The sequence below is a fragment of the Gouania willdenowi genome, chromosome 15 (genome assembly GCF_900634775.1).
Source record: "Gouania willdenowi chromosome 15, fGouWil2.1, whole genome shotgun sequence".
Lineage (NCBI taxonomy): Eukaryota > Metazoa > Chordata > Actinopteri > Blenniiformes > Gobiesocidae > Gouania > Gouania willdenowi.
The window spans coordinates 12,628,117-12,653,053 of NC_041058.1; the positions used below are offsets into that span (position 1 = coordinate 12,628,117).

General features: G+C 36.8%; 1 protein-coding gene across 1 annotated transcript in view; it reads right to left on the reverse strand.

The window, feature by feature from the left end:
- Nucleotides 1–280: 280 nt before the first annotated feature.
- Nucleotides 281–24,937, reverse strand: part of pcsk2 (proprotein convertase subtilisin/kexin type 2) — a 35,615-nt gene continuing 10,958 nt past the window's right edge. The window contains exons 5-12 of the mRNA XM_028468670.1: nt 24,155–24,192; nt 19,117–19,193; nt 16,322–16,410; nt 14,954–15,129; nt 12,242–12,457; nt 9,548–9,648; nt 7,501–7,728; nt 281–1,321 (exon numbers count right to left, since the gene is read on the reverse strand). Of these exons, the coding sequence (XP_028324471.1) occupies nt 832–1,321; nt 7,501–7,728; nt 9,548–9,648; nt 12,242–12,457; nt 14,954–15,129; nt 16,322–16,410; nt 19,117–19,193; nt 24,155–24,192 (1,415 nt within the window). The 3' untranslated portion in view covers nt 281–831. The remainder of the gene's footprint in view (nt 1,322–7,500; nt 7,729–9,547; nt 9,649–12,241; nt 12,458–14,953; nt 15,130–16,321; nt 16,411–19,116; nt 19,194–24,154; nt 24,193–24,937) is intronic.

Below are 24,937 nucleotides of genomic sequence, written 5' to 3' on the forward strand. Positions count from 1 at the left end.
TCTTGAGCTCTCAAGAAAGCTATTTGCTCCTATTACAAGCTTTCTTTAAAAGTTATACAATCAGTCATTGATTTAATGATGGTTTATCAAACTGGTGAATAATTAATGTCTGAATGATTATAACTACACTTATTCCAATAGTTTTCCTTCTTTATTTACAGTCTAAGAATAAACCTATCTATCTTTTATACCAACATCCTTGTTCATGTGACTGAATTCTGAAGTTTTGGTCCTAAATGTTTGTTTTTTTTCCATAATGTGTTTGAAATAAATCAAATGCTTTAATAAACAGCTGAATAGATTTATTAAACAGCAAAGATTATGTAATGAGGGATGATCAGAGGCTGCAGTAAGAAACACATTCCGCTCTTGATTTTATATAAATCATTTTAACAGAAAGAAAACTATCAAACTCCTCTGTTTGCAAGATATTAAACTTTAAGTAGAATGACACACAGAATCATTTACAGTCACAAACTGTACAACATTTGGCAAAGGAAAAGCGCAGGGCGGTCAAAGTAGGAGCATGAGACAGCGACTTGTATTTGGTGTTTTGTATGGTTCTGTAGTGTGTGTGTGTGTGTGTGTGTGTGTGTGTGTGTAAAATGTCAGCTGATATAGTTTAATTTCTCTACCAAGAACAGATTACGGAGGATTACATTTTCAGTATTATGACTGCTTCACAAAAAACATGAATGGACCGGGGCTAATTTTAACTTAACTCTCGTTAATTAAAAGTAAAAGCAGAGACAGAAAAACTAAGAAGATACAGTGAGATCTAGCAGACAGAGAGAGATCACAGAGAGGCAGAAAGTGACATGCAGACAGATTTCAGTTGTTTTTACTGAGCAAACTCTTCAGACTTCTCTCCACAGCCTCATCCAGCTCCTCCTCCAGCTCCTCCTTTTTCGACATGGCCAGTTTGGACTGATAATCTCGCACTATCTGGTCTATATAAGGGGCACTTTGTGTTCCGTGCAACATTAGAGTCCACTCCTTTAGGACACCTCGCTGTAGCTCCTCCCCATGAAAACCCACCTCCAGGACCCAGGTTCCACGGGGGTCCTCGCCCCAGGTGTGGGTGGTCATGAAGGGCCACTTGTCGAAGCCCACCTTGGAGTCGTTGTCGCGGGGCCTCCGGCTCAGCAGTATGGACTTTGTGCCCATGGGCGAGGTCATGTTGATGTTGAGGTCTCCGCGGCGGCTGGCGTTGACCGTGACCACAGCTTGGACATGCTCCAGGTAGCGGAAAAAGTTATCTTTCCCCTGACAGGCGTCGGTGGTGATAGCCAGGACCAGCTTGTTGCCGGACTGGATTTTGCTGTGAAAGAGAAACCAGAATGAGACAAAGTAAAACTATGAAACCTAAAAGCTGGCACAAGGTCAGGGCTTAAGAATCAAACCAATGTAAAACAGGGTGCACTTGTTAGTTAAGGCTCTTCTCTGGATTTCTTTGTATTACAGGACATGCCTTCTTTTCCACTTGAGTTGTTTAAACCTGACAAGAACGACGTTTCAAATTACACAGCATACAGTGTAGTGTGTCGTTTGCGTGCATCATTGCATTGAGCAACAGCTTCAGTAAAGCTGAAATTCTTCATTTCCAATACAAACATTTTACTTCAAGCTGAATTCAAGACTGGCACAGCCCATTATTAATTGTACAGTTGTACTATGATGAGGTGCCCAGCATTTACTACATTCTGACTTAAACATTTAATCCAGAGAAAAACTCTGCTTTTTTTTTAACCTAAAAATAAAGCAAGACTAAAAAAGGCCACACATTTTTAAAGAGATATCACCAAAACAAGAGCACTAAGAGACCACAAACCTCCTCCAAGCACCAAATATCAGAATTGCCACATATTGGCAGTTATGGATACCATGGTAACATGATCATTTACACTTTAGGCAAGGCGCATTTCATACACAAGGCAACTCAATGTGCTTTACATGATAAAACATTCAACAGCTTAAAATCAATAAGAACATTTAAAATCATCCGTAAAATCAATTAAAATAATCAACAAACACATTACATCAGCAACAACATGACCAACAATCTCCCTCTCAATCATATGCAGTAGAGAAAAAAAGTGCCTGTAACTTTGATTTAAAAATGTTCACATTGGATGCTGACTTCAGCACTGCTGGCAGTTTGTTCCATTTCTTTGCAGCATAACAACCTAAAGCTGCATCACCATGTTTACTGTGAGCTCTGGGCTCCACTATCTGACCTATGTCCATAGATCTGAGAGACCTGCTGGGTTCATACCTGACTAACATGTCACTGATGTATTCTGGACCAAACCCATTCACAGATTTATACACCAGCAGCAGAACTTTAAAGTCTATTCTGAGGCTGACTGGGAGCCAGTGTAAAAACTTTAAAACTGGAGTAATGTGCTCTGACCTCTTTGTTCTGGTTCAGACCTGAGCTGCAGCGTTCTGAACCAGCTGTAGCTGTTTGATGCTCTTTTGGGGGATTCCTGTTAGAAGACCATTACAATAGTCCAGTCTGCTGGAGATAAAAGCATGTTCCAGTTTCTCTTGATCTTTCTGAGTTATTTAACCTTTCTCTCTGGAGATGTTCTTTAGGTGGTAGAAGCTGTTTTTGTGATAGATTTGATCTGACTGCTGAATGTCAGATCTGAGTCAATCAGAACAAGGTTTTTGACTTGGTCTTTAGCTTTTAAAGATCGAGACTCAAGATACTGACAGCAGTCCTCTTTTCCTTGTTACCAAAGACAATCACCTCCATTTTGTCATGATTTAGTTGAAGGAAGTTTTCACTCATCCAGAAGTTTACTTTTTCTAAGCAGTCACACAACACCTCAATGGGACCACAGTCATCTGGGTTCAGTGATAGATATAGTTGTGTGTCATCTGCGTAGCTCTGATAATCAACCTTACAGTTCTGTAAAATTTGTCCTAAAGGAAGCACATAAAGGTTCAACAGAACACCAATACATTCCTATCCTCATTAATATTGATACAGTAGGACCAAATGTATGAACACCCCGATTAAAAAAAAAAAAAAAAATCCGAATGAAAGATCTAATCTGAATGAAACTCCATACTTCATACAGATTGGTCAATTACAAACCAGGGTATGATTTTTTAAAAATTTCACCAATGATCAGAAATAAGGATTATTTGTTTTTTGATCCAGATCCCCTCCAAAATTTTATGGAATCTTCCATCGGCGTATGATGTAACTTTGGTTAAAATTTCGTCAAAATCTGTAAAGAACTTTTGCTGAAATCCTGCTAACAACCAAGGAGGTAAAAATATGATGTAAATAGTAATAATAGTTTAACTAAACTAGTCATGTAAAGCCTGCCATTTATATCCAACACTGTGTACATGTAACAACCTCCTTAAAGACTTCATTTAGCGTTAGAATGAATACATAATGTTTTCCTATCTCTTTTGGGTGATGGAAAAAAGAGTGGGAGGACAGCAAAGCATGGACGGCGGCTAAAGGCTGTGGAGACGCGTAATAACATTATTAGAGGCGGAGGCTGCGTCACAGGCCTTGGAAAATGGGGTGGAAAGGAGAGTAGGGCAGCCACGAGAGAAGGCAATAGGGACAAGACATGAGAGAGACATGTGGACCAGAATTCAGTCTGAGAAATGATTAATAGAGCTCTATGCTGAGCACAGCAAGGTGTGTGCAGCTGTGCACAGCTCGCCGCTGATGAAGGGAATTACTATTCCCAGAAAAAAAATGAATTGCTTGGAAAGTAACACACGATGATGAGAAATGTGATGTATTCAACTAATAAATTGCTTTTCAATTCAACTGAGGACCGTATGTGTGTAAAAACAACTGTGACAGAACTAAGCTTAAGCCTTCAATAGAGGGGCCACACCAGGAGCTTACAATAGAAGAGTATATAGAAATAAGTGATGATAAACAAAAAAAGTAAGAAATTCCACACAATATATATGTTTACATTTCCTTTGAGTCGTGGATTTAACATAGAAATTCCTAAAAGAACTAGAGGAGATGATAATTTTACTGTAGTTACAGTTTTAAGTAAACACTTTTTCTTTATTACTTTACTTTACCTAGGTTATAATGTATTTTTTCTTATATGAATGTCCTGATCTGATTTTGATATCAGTTTGATATCAGCAAAAAAAAAAAGTATCAGATAAGATTGGCCAGCATCTAAAATTTCAGATATATATATATATATATATATATATATATATATATATATATATATATATATATTGGATATACAGTATTGAGGTTACTTTTCAGGGTAATTTTCTATTTATTTAATTTAATTGTAGAATATTATTTTGTTTAAGGTTAAAATGTATGTAACCCATTGGATAATAATTAAAAAAAAAGTTTTTCTAAAACCGAATAATATCACTTGATCAAGCCTTCTCCAACAATCCAAACTACAGAATACGTAAAAAAAAAAGTAAGTATGATTTGTGCTGATATTGCATTGGATTAATATTGGTATCGACCAACACAAAAGGTGGCAAAATCAGTATCAGATCAGAAGTGAAAAGGTTGTATTGGTACACCCCTATTTTTATTATATATACTCAAGAATTGTTTTTTGTTTTTTTTTTTGTTTTGCATAATTATATAATGATAGTATGTATATTCAGTTTTTTCGTTTTAATGAAGAGGAATCGTATGGAATAACATATAGGACCATGTCAAGTGTTTCTAACAGAACAAAGATGTGTGTGTGTGTGTGTGTGTGCGCTTTGCTATGTTAGTGTTTTACTGCTTCTCTCTGGTGATTCACAATCATCAGAGGTGGGCTTGCTGTAATTATAGCTCTGCCATAACGGAGGCAGTCAAAGCCCTGCAGTGCTGCTGTGGAAACAGTGAAAAATGATGACAAATATAACACAGGCAGCCACACAAAGATAAAATAGCACTAGGGGAAAAAAAGAAAGGTGGGGGGGTGGCACACGTGTGTTCTGGTTGTTTCCTCAACAACAACAAAAAAGGTCATCTCATGGTCACAAGAATTAAAAATTAAATTCCCTCTGCAAGCTGAGGATGATGATGTCATGAAGATACAACAAAAGGTAAATTACGCTTCTTTTTTTTAAATTCCACTGCACCATTCAGGGAACAACACACACACACACACACACACACACGCACACACGCACACACACACACGCACGCACACACACACGTGGTGTGAAACCATACTGTTGTTATTGTATTGCATCGTCTGTGGAGCACTGATTAGAGGCCAGAGTAAAGGTTTGCAGCTATTGAGAGAGGAATATCAACAACAAACAATGCACATAGAAAACAAAATCATTTTTATCTTCCCCTGTCACGTTTACATGCAGGTCGGTCAGGTTAGTAATGCACCTCCACCTGGAATCCCTTCCCCAGCTGTCAATACATCTCATCGACACTGTTTCCAAGACATGCCAGGTTAGGCCAGTGGTGGAGCTCAATCAGTGTGAAAAAGCAGGTCAGCCACAGGAAACTGCCAGACGTCACAGAGTCAAAGCCTCAGGATATGACAGATGAATGGATAGCAGAGCCCTTGAGACGTGCTGTGCTGTAGGGGGCAGGAAAGGAAGAGTGGGGGGGGGGGGGTGATGGCAGAGCTGCAAACTGAAGGGACAGAGGAGGAAGGGGTCTGCTGATGGAGTGACAGGGTGATTTCAGACTAGAGGGAGTTACAGCACTGATGAAGGGACGATAGAACGAAAGGAAGGGATGCCTTAACTACAGCTGCATCGATGAGCGATGATGACAGAGAGACTGGGTATAGATTCTCCAGGGCAGAGGGCAGCATGTTATCAGACTGTCACTCAGACCAAAGGATGAAGCCTGGCTGTATCATCGCCTTGAAAATGTGGGACTAATATGTCTTCTTTATGAATTTCAATCTTTTGCAGGCTAATCTTCTACATTTTTATGAAAGTCTTGTTCATGACTGTGATGAGATGGAAAATGTAAGCCTATCTCTACTGTATAATAATAATAATTATGCATCGATTTTATATAGCACTTTTTTGGACACTCAAAGTCGCTTCACAGAATTAAGGCATTTTTCTTTCACTCCACACTTAGTGGTGGTAAGCTACTGTTGTAGCCACAGCTGCCTTGGGGCAGACTGACGGAAGCGAGACTGCTATAGTGCGCCATCGGCCCCTCCGACCACCATCAACACTCACTCACACACTACATTCATACTAGGCAATGTGGGTGAAGTGCTTTGACCAAGGACACAATGACAGATACCACTGAGGTGACTGTCACCCCACTGTGGCACCTGGAATTCTCAGTGGTTCCATCCACCTACTAACCAGGCCCAGACCTGCTTAGCTTCCGAGATCTAACGGGATTGGGCAATGACAGGCTGGTATGGCCCGTATCAAACTGCAGAGTTGGAACCATGTCGGTTTCAATTATAATTGTGATCGCGTAATTTGCAATTAATTATAATTATCACGTACCTGTAATTGTAATTGAAAAATATCTTGCTGTTGTAATTGGAACTGAGTTGTAATTTAGTTCAGATAATTGACTTTGTCATTTTAATTGTCATGGGAATTCTGTGAAAACTGTCATTTACAATTTAATAAAATGCAAACCAAGAGTTCTATAGCTTTCACCTAAGTAGTAAACAATTACTAAAATATGTTTTATATCAACTTTTCCCGTTACTTGTCAGTTCTCTTCAGGATCATTTTACTATTCTTAAAAAGAATATGTAAATCTGACATAAAAAAGGCTCAGACACCCTCACCACAAAATATTATTTCCGACATTTTCATGGATAAGGAAGCCTAACAAGGTAACTAAGAGTTGAAAAACACATTAGATGATAGATAATGTTTTTAGTGTATTTTACAGCTGATTTAAGACATGGGTCAAAACTGAACCGTTATCATAAGAGATGCTAACAGAAAGCTAACACAAGAGGAAGATTACATTTTATCGGGTTATTTATAAGACTCAGGAATTGATTCATTGCAACCAAAAGCAGCACAAATTGACGTTTTGACTGAAAAAGCTGCTAAATGATCTAAAAAGCAGGCTGAAAGCTTCACCCCAATAGAAAACAATGGGATGTTTACAGCGAATACAACGAATATGGTGCAAAATAATGTAATTTGTTAGGCTTAGATCTTCTAATACGGACATTTAAAAGATTTTTGGCCACATTTGTAAAAACATTGGAGGATCCCTTTAAGAAAAGATAATATAATCTAAAGAAACGCAAAAAGAATGTGATTCATTTAAGCTTTATATTGAATCTATTTTAATTTACTAAAAATTATAATAATTGAAAAGATTTATTTTTTTTTTAAATAAATGTAAATATGTGTTTTATTATCAAAGAATGTTTTTGAATAGCTAAACTTTACATCTTAATATAGAATCATGGTCATATAACATGATGAATAATGCAACAAACTTCTTGGAAACAGAATGTCCAACTGTCAGTAACAAAGCTTAGTTAACTCATCTATTTTGTGACTCACTGGGGTTCCTGAATGGATCCAGCGACGCAGTGGAAACGCTCAGGCACAGTTTTCCATTCCTTGGCCATTTTCACCATTCCTCCAGCATCGAGCACCCCGTAGCCAAACAGGTGGTTAAACTCCAGGCCCACACCATTCCTCCTCCACTGGTGGACTTCGTCATGGAGCTGGTTTCTCTTGGAGGTCAGGACTGACAGGTGTTGCATGTCTCTCCACGTCAAGTTAGGGCTGATGGGAAGTGATATTATAAGTAAAAAAAAATAAATAAAATAAAATAGGAAATGTAATCTATTAAATAAATGGTAGACAAACTGGGATGAGTTCACATTTTCTTTTGGTCAGTTTTGATTTCTGTCATATTTTCTGTAAGCAGATGCATGTTTGAGCATCATGCAGGGACATCTTTGCTCTGTCTGACTCACTGGTTCATGCTGTTGCATGATTCAAGTGTGTTTGGGCAGTAAAAAGGCTTCGCAGGTTGTTTGTCACCGGATACGGTCAGTGTCAGCTCTTCCCCAACAGCAACATCATTACTGTGTGTGCTGAGCAAATAGCCGCGTGTTTGCTGAGCTCCACTCACTGCTGTTAGTTAATAGTCAGTGATCTTTGTCAGGCTTTAATGGGGAGAATCAGTAGGAAAAAAAGAAGGGCATGAGCCAGATTAGGACAATTTGTCACATGCAACCAATTAGGAGTCAGTGTGTTGTTTTTTTTGTTTTAAATCATAGGAACATTTTTTTTTTTGGTAATTTACATGTTCTCTCTGAGAAAGGAATTGTCAGCATCTTGTCTCATCCTAATTATTAAGAAAAGTGCAATATTGAGTGACTTGTTGATTAAAATGTGATAAAGTCCTAGTCTACATGTGCTTCACACTGATTTTCTGGTACCGATCAATATCAAATACTTCAGCAAATTAAAGATTGATTTTTTATTTATTTTGGTCAAACCTACAAAAGGTCTAAACCAGTGGTTCTCAACTGGTGGCTTGGGACCCAAAAGTGGGTTGCGGACCTTTTACTGGGTGAGTCGCGGACAGCTGATCAAAAATTAAATAATAATAATAATAATAATAATAATAATAATAATAATAATAATAATAATAATAATACATTTTATTTGTAATGCACTTTACAATTGATAACAAACAATACAACACAACATATATTAAGACAGGACTAAAACAAGTATTTTGCAGTTAAAAAAAAAGACAGGACTAAAAGAGGCTAACTAACTGCTAAAATTGCATACTTAATGTCTCATGTTGGACTTGTCTTTTATTTTGAAAGAAACTTTTCTTTTGACAGGCATGCTGTGAAATACATGTTGCACAGGAAAATATATAGAATTTCTATTTTTTAAAAAGATTATATATGCGTGTTTTTAACAGCTATTAACAGTTGAATTCTAAAAAAAAGTGGCAAAATGTGGGTCGCAGGGTGAGACCAGTTGAGAATCCCTGGTGTAAACCAGTGGTTCCAAACCTTTTTAGGATTCCGATATCACGATTTCGACCCCAAATAATAAAAAAAAATTCTCCTAAAATTAGTTTTGATCACGTTTGTTGAAGTGTTACAAAAGTTACAAAAGTAGTGACAAATTTGCCATCTGTGATATGTTCATATTGCATTTTATTTGAACTAGATATATAAAATTTGAGAAAGTAAAAGTATAGAATATAGTTGTTTAAGATTGTGTGTTGTGTTTTAATTTAAAAATGATTCAATAATAATAGGAATTTAATAATAAAAAAATAATTTTAATCCGTAAACATTTTTAATCATTTACTAGACATTTCAGGAGACCCCAAGGTTAAAAAACACTTGTGTTAAAGATCATATAAAGAGCAGGTTGAGGTTTTAACATGATGAGAAAAAACCTGGGCAGCATAAATGCACAGATTCTACAAATCTAATTGTCCAACTACGCGCTGGTTTTTTTCCAGGAGAGTGGACTTGAATGAGATAACCCAATCGTGTTTTATGGAGACCGTTCATCTGGATAAATGATCACACATATCTTGCGGCTGGAGCAGTAAAGTACGTACTTGGCTTCGAGAGCAAGAGCAAAGACACCTGCTGCTTCAGGGGCCGCAGCCGATGTCCCCGAGTGACGCAGCGTGCAGTTTCCATACAGGTCTGTGGTGGCCTTGAAACAAACACAGGAGGAAGGGCAGAAAATGTTCAATAAAAAATCAATATCCGATAATCTATGCTTGCCTTATTCAGAGATTCTATTTAACAAATGCTCCTGACGACTAGAGTAAATGCTTTTGACAAAGAGTTGATTAATGCTCTTAGTCACTTTTTAAACTAAGATGTAGCCAAAGAAATTATTGAATACAATCCCAATGTGAATTAAAAAAAGAACAACAACTTTGTTTGCATTTATTAAGTAAATATTGCTTTGTTTCATTTGGAGACTAATTAGTAATGACTGAGTGTAATTAGAGGACGCAGACCCTGGGGAACATGAGCAGTTATGTCAACAGCCAAACAGTTAGAAATGCACTGCTTTAGCAGACTTTATTCTCACTCACAGAATATCATTATTATTGGTCAGCTACAGAGAAAAATAATACAGTAAAAACATAAAATCATGGTTTTATTCCCCCTATTAAGACAGTTACTCTCTTGTAAATGATCAGAGTCTGTAGTTTTTGGACAATCTATAGAGGGTTTTTCACCAATGTCACTATCTGGGCAGTAACCCGGATGTGCGGCCATGTTGGAGATAAGCGGATGTTAACACTACATATTGGAGGCTCACAGAGGTGTACTCTGCGATGAATAAATCACAGGAAATCTCCTAAAAAAAATGCATTGTAGATACAAAGGCATACAGGGAAGGATTTGGTCCTCAGAAAAGGGCGGAATATTTGGAAAAAGTGCAAGACGGGAGATGAGGGCGGCCGTATTTACATATTCACCAATAGCAACTGGTGCAACACCGGTGAGCTATTCTCACGTAACTGCTCTCCTGTTTTAGAACTACTGACTATAAAATGCTGACATTAGTCTTTGTGATTTTGGCGGTCTATAAAACTCCACGTTTTTCACGGTTTGACCGATTAGTACAGCCAAAAACACGACAATAGTTCACCATTTTCTCTCAAAATGGATTTGCTTGTGTTGTGTTGTGTGCTGTTTGTAAACCTGCTGTTTATCTCCTAAATGGCAACTTCCTGGTTGATGACGCGCTGTGAAAACCCTCTATAATAAAACTTTTTATTTTATTTCTAAAAGTTTCCTTATCTAAGAGGTTTTCTTCCACATGGACCTTCCACATGGACCTATATATATATATATTGTCACTCTGAATTATATATATATTTATAAATATATATATATATATATATATATTTTTTTTTTTTGCATCTACACCACTGTTTGTTCATTTTGTTGTCTAAAGATCTTCACCACAGTTTCCGTCCACTAAATGTTCTTTTAAGGGACCTTAACAAAACTATGACTAATTAAAAACAATACATGTGTACAAAAACTATTTCAAAATACATTAATATTTTAGTTAACTCATGAAAAAGAATCCGAACTCATGTAGTCATGTGGTCTTGTGCACTGATCACATCAAATTTGCCTGTGTCTATTTACAAACATTAATATCATTCCATATCAGGTTGATCCATGTTAATTTAATCTTTAAGCTCTCTATATTTTAGTTGACTATATCTGTCACAGATTTAGTCGAATGTAATTTTCTTGAACAGAAAAAGATGAGAGAGGTCTGTAATTTTCATCATAGGTACACTTCAACTGTGAGAGACAGAATGAGAAGAAAAGAAATCCAGGAATTTACATTGTATGATTTTTAAAGAATTTATTTGTAAATTATTGTGTAAAATAAGTATTTGGCACCTACAAACAAGAAAGAATTCTGGCTCTCACAGACCTGTTATTTCTTCTTTAAAAGACACCTGTCGACACCTTCAAACAGTCAGACTCCAACTGTCTAAGGACAACCAGGGACAAAAAATATAACTGAAATGGTCCCGAGGACTACATTTCGCCTAAAATGAAGTTGCATTTTAGTCAAAAGACTATGGGTTGTCCCTCATATCCAAGAGTTTAAGTGGTGGCCATGATAAGGAGCATTCCAATTCCCTAAAAGTTAAGGAAAGGAGGCTCAATGCTTCCTTTATAACCTTATTTACCCTAGGAAACAATGATTCATCCTTTACCAAAGGACACCAGATAATGCTGCCCCTCAATTCCATGCGGCGACAACATTTAAAGGGACGCGCACACCCGAGCGCTTTCGGAAACTCACGAAGACTGAAAAGGGATGCATATCACCAATGCAATAATATGCCTCGAACAACTTTAAATAATCTAAAACCCATATCTCATGATATGCAAGCCATATTAACAGATTACAACTGACATAAAACAGAGCACTCTTTCGTTCAAGAAAAATGGATCAGAGACATTTTCAACCACAACCTTTGCCGCCGTCAGATTATTACGTCACCTAGTGGTCCTAGTGCATCTGATTGTCAAAACAACGTGATGGTCTTTTCCTAGGTCCCTCAGGAAGACTCTTGACACCTTTCCTTAAGCCCGTGACGTCATCCACGAGGTTAAGGAAAAGTGGTAGGAAAGGAGATAGGAGGGACTAATCGGACGCAGCCTATGACTACAGCTAAATAAAAATGTGTTGTCAAAATGAACACTGATCCATACACAACCCATCCTTCCATAATTGGATTTAAATGTAAACTTACAACGCCGGCTTCTGGGTTCCTCTTGCGTCCGTTACTGAAGGTGGAGGCGAGGGTGGAGGAGCAGCTCTCATCGTACAAGGCAGTGCGTCCATCGTTGATGGCAGAGTTGATGGAGATGGTCCACATGCTAGAAGCGTAGCCATCGCAGTTGCAGTCGTCATAGCTACCACCGTCTCCTGACGCCCAGACATAGATGCTGCCCTTTCCTCCTCGCCCCTGAAACATTAACATCATCAGAAAAAGGTGACAAATGTCATAATCCTGGCGATTACTTGTGGAATTTGCATAAGTGATGTGAGAGTTGGGGATGTGGGAGTGTGACCTGAGCGTGATTACACATTATGTGTCACCGTGCCCTTTCTTTCTTTCTTTTTTTTATTCTTTTTTTTTAAGAAATGGAAAATATCTACTGCACCGGAGAATCGAGCTTCTCACTTTCGATTTGCTAAAATATAATAAGATCTCTCCTCTCTCACCAGATGGAAGTCTTGTGATTGTTCCGGAAATAATTTCTTTTCAGCACTTGGGTGGAACAAAACAACTAATCACACGCTGCAAAATGAGATCTGTCACAACCACGGTTTGACTCGATAGCGCGCAGAGGAACTGTGAAAACAGCTTTTGTTTCCATTCGATAGGTGGGTGTTTTATTTTTTTTCTGCGTCATGATGGAGGAAACAGCTTGTTCAGAGCACAAAGCAGGATCACTGGGATGGACATCATTTTAGCACAAGGCTACACACTGGCACATACACTTACATACACACACTAAAGGGAATTACCAATATGCCCCAAGGCACTGGTTCTCAACCTTTTCAGCCCACGACCCCCAAAATATAGGTTCCAGAGACCAGGGACCCCCACTGTAGCTGAAGGTGGTTGAACACAGACATGAACATTAAATTATGTGGGCCATCAGAGCCATCTTTATGGAGGGCTGAAGGGATGAGTTTTTTGGAGCCCATCCATAAAGTCAGCAAAATGATGGTTCGTTGTTTAATGAATCTGTGATAACCACATTTATTTTTTGTTATCTGAATAATATCCACTATTATCCAGGAAGTTTATTATTTGTGCCATAGTATATAGTCAGCTTAAAGATGTAAATCACTGTTCTAATCGGAAATAAAATGGGTTCAAAGTGACCAAAAATGGTGGAAAAGGTGGTGAAATGGGATTTTTAAAAAAAACACAGAAATTGGTTAAAAGTAGCAAATTTGAGCGGCCAGAAACGGACAGAAAAAGTGGTAAAAAGGCTTTAAAGTGTCAATATTGGCTTAAAAGTGGGAGAAAAAATAAGCATGAATTATGGCGAAAAGAGGTTAAAGGTGACAATAATGGGTCAACATATGCGACGTTAAGTGTGAAAAGTTATGGAAAGAGTTTATAAGTGCCTAAAATGTCTTGAAAGTGCTCAAAATGAGCAAAAAAGGCATTGAGATTTGATGAAGTGGCAGAAAAGGGAGTATTGTAGCAAAGATGTATTAAAAGGTGCAACAATATGGCAAGAAAAGGTGATGAAAACAAGTTAAAATATGGCAAGTCTGGTGTATTTGCGGAAAAAATGGGCTCAAATTGTTCAAAAAATATTTGTCTTTTCTTAGAAGCGTGAATCTGGTGACCCCCACCCAGTGTCTTGCAACCCCAAAACACTGGGAGGGGGTGAACCCCTTCCTTAGGGGAGATCCTACAAAATCCACTCAACGCCATCATCAATTTAGTTAATTTATCAGAAATATTTAACATTAGAATTAATAATTTGTTTACATATAATTATTTATAATAAAGAAGAGAATATCGCCTGTAAACACAAGGGAAACATTGCCTAGACACTGACAGATGAAACATCCAATTGCGGCTGCTTTTCATCAAATGTTGCACCTGTCTCTACGAAAGACACTAATTACTAACCCTACAAAGGATCAAGCTGAAAGGGATTAGAACAATCCTTCCCATCACCATGTTTATCTATATCTTACTCTTTGAATTGTAAAAGAAAAAAGAGGTTTGATCCTTTTTGATATCACTTACATGCTTTAGTCCTTTAATCTTCAGCAACTTTAATGGAAACCCAGCATAAAGTACTTTCTTATTTCTATTAAAGTCACACTGTTCTTCTCCAGGTGTTATGAAGCCATCGTGTGCTTCTTAATTTCTAAGAGGCCGATCGCTGAGTGGTTGCTTGATTAGTTACGTTTACATGTCAGAAAAGCAATAGCTTCTCTTCCACCAACCATTCCTGCTGGAGCCTCGGTCATTTTAGACCAGCACACACCTGTTTGCTCATGGGCATAATGATAAATCAACCAAGTAATTGGCAATGGCACAGTTAGCATGGCAACGCATTGATAGATAGATAGATAGATAGATACTTTATTCATCTCCAAGAGAAATTCACAGATTCATTGTGCGTGTGTGTGTGAATCGAAATCCTTGCGCGCAACGAAAAGGAAAAACTGTTGTCAAGTTACCAAAACCACAATCATATTATTCAAGAAATTGTAAATAAATGCATAAAAAGATACTGTCAGTAACAGTGGGTTGATATTGAAACAAAGATATCAAATGTTGTTCATAGTTTATAGTTTTTATAGATGCCCGTTTGGCAAGATTTGGCTGCAATTAGCATGAAAAACAACATTACCCATAATGACATGGACCAAAAAAATAAAATAAAAAAATGTAACAGCGTCTTAAATAAGATTGAATTACCTTATTGACGCCATCAGCCATAGCCTGTAATGTGAGCTCTCGTGGTCCGTCCACCGTCTTGCCATCATCTGTTGGTCCCCAGCTGGCACTGTATATATCAATAACTTGGGGCATGTGGCTAATGGATGACGCCTCAATGATGTCTGTCATGAAGGGTTGATCCAACATTCTAATACCTGAAAGAAGCAACAGTCAAACATACTGATAGTCAATGTTTTATTGCTACTTAAAGTAATATGTACCGGTAAGTTATATGTGAACATTAATCAATATTTATTTATTTTTTTCTTAAAGCTGCTGGAGATGTTTGTTTTTTTTTTAAATTATTATTATTAAAAAATTGATTCAATAACAGTTTAGGTGACGCAAAGTTCTACAAATATTTAATGAAGGCAATTAAGTGTCCTGTAAGATTGACTATAATACAGTACGCTTTACATTGGTTTGTAAAATCGAATTATTTACATTTAGCATGGTTAGCTAGGTTTGCTACAATAGCTAGGGTCCATGGTTTGGAAACAATTCAGTGCACACGTGCAAAATAATTTGTTGAGTGCATAGAATGAATACAAATGTCAGTTTTAAGCAAAAGTTGTTTTTTCTTTTAGGTATTACAATGGTTTTCTCTTTCTCTAGAGACTTGTGCCTACCTCTTTTATTTTGAAAGGCCAGGGGAAATGTGGGAAATAATTTCAGACATATGACAGACCAATAGACAAATCATAGAACTTGAAGGTATTTATTAAATATGCTCAAATAAATATATTTCATTTTGAAGTAAATACCACTGATATTGTCCAAATGATTTTAATAGTGATTTATGGTTTTTTCACTGGATTTTAATGATGTTGGATTTGTTCAATGTGTGCATTTGTACGCACTATTGTGTTATCATTTTACTTAGCATTTGAAAATCTCTAAATTTTACCGGTATTCTATTAATTGATACACTTGTATATACTAAATAAATATTAAAAGTGTAAAAATATTACCATTATGATTTTGTCTATATCTGTGGCTATACAAACATGCCTTTTCAGAAATATTCAGCTCAATGTTTAAAAATTATCATAAAAAGGAGCAATGATATTAATTTATTGCTACAGTTTGGCCCTTTCCTATCCCTCAAGCAGCAAATGTTTGTTTTGTTGCTTATATATTTTTTTCCCAACAGACAAATTATTTATGGTTTGGTTCAATGATGTCCTGTTTCCATCAAAACTAACCGACCTTTATGCTAATTTACAATCATACAGTTTTCCTTTTTGGTCCTTTTCTCACGTAACTATTAGAGCTGTTGTTTAAATGACCATCATCTGAATAAAATTCCTCCCACCGTCCACAGCGTGGGTTTAATATGACACACACCTGCCACCTTAGAGTTGTAGGCGACTCCCACACCGCAAATGTTGTTGTTGGCAGCTGCAGAAACCTCTCCGGCACATCGGGTGCCGTGGCTGTGACAGCAAGAAGCAGGGAAATAGAAGATTTGAATACATTTACATTTATTTGCAAAGAACATACTCTAATCAAGTTTGGGTGACTTTGTTTAAAGGATATATTGCTAATAGAAGCAGTTCAGACATTTTCTTTGGCAGGAATCCTATTTGCACTGAAATTGCGTAACCTGAGAAATACTTTGCTTGAGTTGTGTCAAAACATTTCCATCATGTTAACCCTCCTATTATCCTCAGGTGTTACTAACACCATTGGGGTCAATCTGACCCCATGTATATTTGCCCTCAGAATATGATTTTCAGAAAATGTAAAGGTCACCAGAGTTGGATTCAATTATGATTTGGAAGTGCGTAATTGACAATTAATGACAATTATTGCATAATTAGAATCAAAGTGTTCCATAGTACATGATATTTCAAGATATGATGTTGAAAAGATTATTTGAATTACGTTGAAGTAATTATTATTAATTGCTTGTGTGTTATGTGTTGAAATCCCTCATGTTTGTCCCTGTCATCGCACATACACACATACACACACAAGACACACCCACAGGCTGCAAGCCGGGACCCTGAAAACTTTAAACCAATCAATGAAGCCCATTCTTGGAAGGCGAGCCTCAAAACTCAACTTTTAAAAGGAAGAAAGTCGCCCAAAACTTTAGTTATGGGACGCTGGCGTTTCATTCTCAATGCAGCATTCGGGGCATGTTTGGTGTGTGTGTGTGTGTGTGTGTGTGTGTGTGTGGGTGTCAGAAAGTAGTCATTTTTACACAGAACAGCAGGTATGGGTACTGCTTGGCAAATGTTACAATTTCCTGTCCTGCCTTTATGAAACCAAGGGGGATTATTGCCTCTTCTAAATAAACCATCTCCTTGGCAAACTGAGTAGACATGAACATGTCAAACACACCTAAAGGAATAGCCAATCAGATTGTCTCAGATCAGATGTGCTCACCTTACATTTTGTCATGTAAAAAAATACTTTACCTATCCGTAACTCACCTTGAATATGTTCAAAACCAGGTAAAGTCAAGGAATGAGTTTGTGTTGTGGCTATCTTTAAAAATACTCTAAGGAATGTTGCCTTAATAGTTACTGATGATAATAGTGGTGAAGTTAGACGTCAATGACAGCAGACAGATTCATCAACACTGCCCACACTCGCTAGACACACACACGCACACACACACACACACTCCTCACTCTCTCTCAACAAGCTGCAGATGTATGCTAGCCTTTATTACAGTGCTAAATCATAAACCTCCCACTTTTCTATAGCAATACATACATCCTGCACTTGTTTAGAAAAATATTAAAATTTAGGGGTATGCTGACAAACAAATATACTGAAAATATAATATACATTAGATTGTATTATATTATACATATTTTCATTGATTAGGAGCCTAAGAACGTAATCAAGAGAAAAACTAATTGGAACGATAGATAATATATTTTAGTGTATTTTACAGCTCATTTAAGATATGGGTCAAAACTGACCTGTTATCATAAGAGATGCTAACAGAAAGCTAACACAAGAGGAAGGATATGTTTTATGTCGTTTTAAAGGGTCATTAACTGTGATTATTTGTAATTTAATTTTATTAATAATTGAAAACATAATTGTAATTAACCTTCAGGGGAAAAAAATCATAATTGTGACTGGAAAAAATGCAAATGCGGGATCATAATTGAGTTGTAATTGAACATGGATAATTGAAGATGAAATTGCAATTGAAAAATGTAATTGACACCAATCCTGAAGGTCACACACAGACAGACAGGTTTTACACAGCTAAAACAGCTTGGGGTCTAATTGACCCCCAGAGGAACACCAATGTGTGCAATATGTGTTTAGCACATTGAAAAAATATCATCATAAATATGAAGCAAAAAAAAAAAAGAAAGAAAAAAAAGTCAACTAATATTTTTTGAATCACAAACATTGAATGTTGTCAAATTGATCCCAAGGATAATAGAAGGGTTAATCTGTGCACTGTATGTTTGCTCTAAACAGTGTTTTTGTGTTCACCGTGTAAAATGTGCCTGTCTATCTCTCCAACCATCACTTCACTCCCCCACAGGGATACTGCAGAGTCAACCCTGCTTTCCCAGCATGCATTGCTACCGACACAGAGCTATTTATAACAACCAGCTGATTAGGCAGCGAGTACCGTACTGCCCCACAGTCTGCAACTGTAACGCTACCCAATACACAAGCACAGGAACAAGCTGCAGCTCTGTCTGAGCGGATGGAGGAGGGAAGAGAAGGAATATATTTCCCTTTTGTTCTTGTCCTCCGTGTGTGTGTGTGTGTGTGTGTGTTCTAGTGGCAGTGGATCAGCCGGTGGGATTGAGAGATGAGAGCTATAGATAAAGTGTTATCAGAGAGAAGGTCACCACAATGAAGAAGACGAACAGACTTATACCACTGCTCTTTTATCTACCTTATCTCCCCAAGTGAGCTGGTAAAAAAAAAACAAGCTCTGTGTTTTCTATTGTCTCCTGCTGGACACCCCTCTGTTTATACTGCATTATGTCTTAATGGAAGTATGTGGAGAGCAAATCAATACAGGAGTGCTGCCTGGCCTCAGGGAGAATGGACACACGTGCACACAGAGACACACTGCATGAGGATGTGTGTGTGTGTATATGTATGTGTGTGTGTGTGTGTGCACGGTCGGTGTGGTCCTGCAGCTTTACCTGTTGAACCAGTCGTCTGTGTAGCGAGGGAAAGGGAACGGATCATTGCTGCTGAAGTCATAGCTGGCATCTGCATTCTGAAATAGAGATTTTCACAAAAAGGACATCAGTGAGATTGGAAAAACAATAGAGGAGAAACACAGAGCTGCATATGTCTTTTTTAGGGCCAAAATATATATATTCTTTGTACAGAAAATACTTTAAATCAAGTGACAAATAATATATTCATTGCATTATAAAAAACAGAGACAGTATGATAAGAATGTAAGTTAAATGTTTAATTTATTATCCCCAAAAGATAAAAAGTGTCTTTCAATGGAACTTTTTTTGTGATTTCCTGCCCTCTTCAAGCAAAAACAATACAACTTAGTGTTAATAAGAATATATTTATTCTAAATTTGTTGACATAGCCACTGTAGTAGAAAACCACAAGGTATTTACTGAAAAATATCAGCAACACCGCGATGAATGAAATATAAATGATTAAATAAATCCACGAACATTAGCACTTGTAAAAATGATTTAACATATTCATAGTTTTACTGTATATATATATATATATATATATATATATATATATATATATATATATATATATATATATATATATACTCTTCCCATCATCCTATCCCTTCCTGCACTTCCTCCAAAAACACATGCATTTCTACAGAGACTAACAGAGACACTAAACTTGAGTTGAAATGTTTTCATCCCTTTCTCTCACACTTATTTTTCTTCATTTCTTAATTTTTCTTATTTTTCTTCTTATTTTTCCAAACCGATGGTTGTTTTTCTTGAGCTCACAGATTCTTCATCATTCAATCAGACATATGTTTATGTTGTTTGCATCAAATTATCTGTTGAATGTTGACGTTTTGCTGGAGATGATTAGTAATCTTCTGTATTATTATTTCAATATTATTGACAATTATGAAATAAATCAAACGGGCCCAATTCTTGATGGAGCCAGTGTTTTGTGTTAAAGACTTCAAAGGGTTTTTCTGTGTAATTTTATGCATGTCCTGAATACTACTATGAATGTGATAACCTTAATTTTACACTGAATTATAATGAGCATTAGGCAGCCATTACGTTTCAAGAAAGAAATAGGACAAAATGACAGCCTGCATTTGGTTTGACATGATTGGAAGTAACAAAATTACGACAAACGGCAACAGAAACAAGACACAGGAGACTGTGACATCTGCGAAATACGTATTAATACAGTCAGCCTAATTATCAGAATAGCTATGTCTGGCAAACGCACACAGGCCAGAATGGTCTGCAAAGCTTCACGACGCTAACTGCACTTGTTGTAACTCATTTTGAGACCCGTTCAGCAATCTCTCCGTTTCCTTGTAACTGTTGCCACCTGCAGCTTTGCTTTCTTTTGTGTACAGAGCAACAGGTGCTCGGTGCTGTCATGTTCATTAAAGCAGAAGCTCAACCACATCCAATCAGTCTTTTACAGGCTTTCTCCTCCATGCTAGGGCCTGTCAGCTTTCAGGCCTGGTGTTTTACAGATGATGACTCAGTCAGAAATGACAAGAAAAATGACATAAACTCACTGAACCCACTGAGAATAACTGTCATCATCATGTTGTGGCGCAGGTAACATGAGGGAAGTATGGTTATTACAACAACAGAGATTACACCATAAAGAGCAGGCTAGCCCAGACTATCAAAACATTTTGCTATTTATTTGTTGTTGTAAAGATTCCAGTTGTCTCCCTCTTTATTTTGTTAGAAATGCAGTGACGACTTGGCTTCGGATGTTTTTCATATTCAGAGCAGAGAACGGTGTTTCTGAGGATAAAGAACACAAAGCTCCCGACTCGAGCAGGTTTTTGTGTCTGTGTCAGATACAGGAATGTGTTTTTCATTAAATGGAGTGAAAAATACTGAACTCTAGGTAATAAATAACACCAGGGTATCTCCATGAATCACTGGCTGTGCTTCTCCAGCTCATATCTTCTACTATCAATCACATTTCGGTCCTGCGAGCAGCCAGGATCACTATAATGGCTGTGAAGCCACCTCACCACTTCCTGGCAACCATAGGGATGTTTCTTATCAGGGACATCAGGTAGGTTAGTTAGGAGATTTCTAAAAGTATGTATTTACTAAACATCTATTGATTCTTGGGTTTACGCAGCACTTGTTTAACCTTTGTTTACTTAATATATATTTTTCAGGAAGTCTCCGAACTTCATTTGTGTTTTACAACATCTGTAACATCTGTTTCAAAGTTAGCTTTACCTATACCATCTGCAAACACATCTTCCCTATTATGTGATGACCTGCAAACACACTCACTGAGTTCATTGTTGTAACAAACATGGTGCAATAGACAGCTTAGGTTTAAATATTTTCTACAGTAATCCTTTCACACATGCTGACTTTACTGAGATTCACACACCCACACACACACACATATATATATATATATATATATATATATATATACATATATATATATTAACTTATTTACTCAGCTGACATTTTTTCCAAACTCTTGAAAACTACAAATTTAAAAAAATCTCTTCATACAGCTAAAAGTCAGTTCAAATGTGCAAGAATTAACTCAGCAAAAAAATTTAAAAAAAGGAGAACAATTTTTGACAAAAATGAAAATAAAACATGTTTTATTAATTCATTTACTCAACTGATGTTTTTCCCAAACTCTTTTAAACTACATGTTAAAGGTTTTGACAACACTTAACGCAGCTAAAAGAACAAAATGATGACAAAATGGTGCAAGAATTAAACAAGCAAAAAATGGAGCCCCCCATGGCACATACGGAGTAAAGTGCCCCATTCAAATATAGGTGTGTCAATGATTCGGTACCACCAACTGTCACAATATTTCACCCACAAATAAATGAGAAAAAGACTTTAATAGAAATTGCCGAAAAAAGGGGAGTGGGCCCCCAATCGATTTGTGCGAGGCATAATCATAATCTACGTTGAATTATCTTTGAAATGAATTATCTTTGAAATGATTCAAGACTATGTTCCCATAAATTTGGAAATTACTGGAAAAGCGGGGTGGGCCCCCAGGCCCCATTTAAAAAAAAGCACTCCGCATTCATACCGAACTGCATTCCGATCTAACGAGAACGAACGGAGGAGTAGTCATTTGAAAAATGAGGCCCCCGGTGGCCCCAAGTGCCCCTGTGACATGTATGTGGTGATGGGCCCCATTTATATATTGGGATGTGTCAATGATTTTTATACCACCAACCGTTGTAATATTTGACTTAAAAACTAAATGAGGAATCGACTTTAGTTCAGTTTTTTTTTTTTTGGGCCTTAGATTGAAAATCGGGCTTCGAGCATTGATGCGTACACATCAATAGATTACAACTACTAAATTTCAGCCCGATCCGTTCACAAATAACAGAGGAGTAGCAATTTTAACTAGTGTACACAACAACAACAACAAGAACAAAGTGGGTGGCGTTTTGAGTCCCATTGCTCGGCCTAGAAAGGACTTGGATCAAAATGGAGATAGATGCAGAGAGAATGGAAGCACAAAGCTGGAATAAGTCTGAATCACAAACATCTATACAATAGTTAACATTGCCAATTTATGATTTCACATTGTCGTATGCAAGACAATATTTCATGGTTTTGTTGTAGTTTGTGGGTGTAGCTCACTGCAGATAGAATGAGCTGAAAATCTGTGTAAATTAACAATGATTTAGAAAAAAAAACAAAAAACAAAAACATTGTAGTTTTGCTGTTGAATACATCTGTTGGTGCTATCTTACCTTTCCTGGTTGTATAAAAGCATGATGGGGAAAAAAAGAGCTCTGCCACTACTAGTGACCAGTTAAACACCTCAAAACATTACGTTTATAAATAAAACTGTTGGATAAAAGAAGATTTTTAAATAAACTGTGCAATGATGAGAAACTGTCTGCGGGAAGATTTCCAATCTTTCAAGAGAACAAAGGTGGACACGAGTGGAAAACTATTTAGTACCTTCTTTCTGTCATCAAAACAGTAGTAACTACTAAATAATAAACTGATCAATATCAACAGATTCATATTTCTGTATGGATAGTATAGAAAGATGCATTTGATTTCCTTCTAACGTCGCTCGATATACAGTATATTTATTTGGAATATCATCTGATAATAACCCTGCATGCACTAGTGTTTGGAGAAGAACACACACACACACACACACACACACACATAAAACTAAAAGAAGGGTTGATCCCAATTTGAATAGTCATGTCTTCATTCAGCTGGTAGGAGGTCTATGTGGGTTTGTAAAAACACCATGACAACAGCTACAAATCTCCCTCTCTCTCTCTTTCTCTCCCTCTGTCGTACTTAATTTCACACACACACACACTTTAGCTCTTTGCACAGCATGACCCATCAATCCAGTGATGCATGATCCTGCATCACAACAGCTGAGGAAAAGGGTTATTTTTGGGCCATGGCTCTTCTCTGTTCTTAGGCAAGATCATGCAACAGCAGCAAGACACCATGTTTGGAAGTGGCTGGTAAAGCGGCGCTCATTTTTCATGCGTTATCTTTTGAAATAATATGTGTGGTAGATATTGGTAACAGTTTACATGTCTTGAAAAATGTGTAATCGTGAGCTTTAATGCTAGACAATCACATTGAATAACATTGATACAGTCTCAGATTTAAGCAAAAAGACAAAACTCCAATTGTGGTGCATTCTGGAGACAGAGCATCTCATTATGCTTTTGCCAACAACCCTGGCATTGTCAGTACTTGTGACAGATCGGCCTGCCATTGTGCGTGCTACAGTGCACTGTGCATTTACATTAAACAGCTTGGCTGACGGTCTGCTTGTCTCTGTATCCTCCAGGAAAACAAAGAGACTCAGCAGCCATGGAATCAACTTGGAAAGCACCTGCCATGGCAAATGACAATCCCTACAAAACCGACGAATCCCACCACCTCAGCCCTTGACTTACTGATGAACAATTGTGAATTGAAGAAGCAACACGAAATATAATATATGATAATAAATGTCACTGCAGGAACTCACATAATTGGAAGCCAGGTCTGGATGGAGATAGTCAATACCTGAAAAACAATTTATTCATATTAACTCAAAATTAAATAAAAAAAAAACTTAAAGATTCAAACATTTGATATGAAATACAAAAAATAGGTATTTATTCAGATACATTTGATATTAAGTCTGTCTTATTCAGATCATCTCATCTACGGAATAAACTGCCTAAACAACTGAGAAACTCAACAAATTTGTATTTGTATTTTCTTCTGTTTTTGCTATTGCAAATTTATCGTAAATATTTTTGCCGCTTTTAATTATGGAACCCAGGAAGACAAGCAACCATTATGATGGAAGCGATAGGGGATCTCATTAAACAATAAACAATATTAACTTTAATGGAATTAATGGACTAGTGGTGACCAATTTATTTTTACTGGTGTCAGATTTTGCCACCGACATAATGTTTTTTTGGTCAAATATCCTGTTGGTTTCAATCTTCCAAATGTAGATATTTTCTACTTATAATAAAGACGTGTATAATAGGATGGAATAATCCATGTATAATCCAACAAAAAGATAAAATAAGTTACAGAATGTAGTCTGTATGGCAACCTTTGGTAGCCTGAAATGCACCACTAAATAAAGTTTATTATTATTATTATTATTGTTATTGTTATTGTTATTGTTATTATTATTATTATTATTATTATTATTATTATTATTATTATCATTCTTCTTATTATTATTATTATTATTATTATTAATAAAATTAATAAACAACTACATTTATAAATGTAGACCTTGTACTGA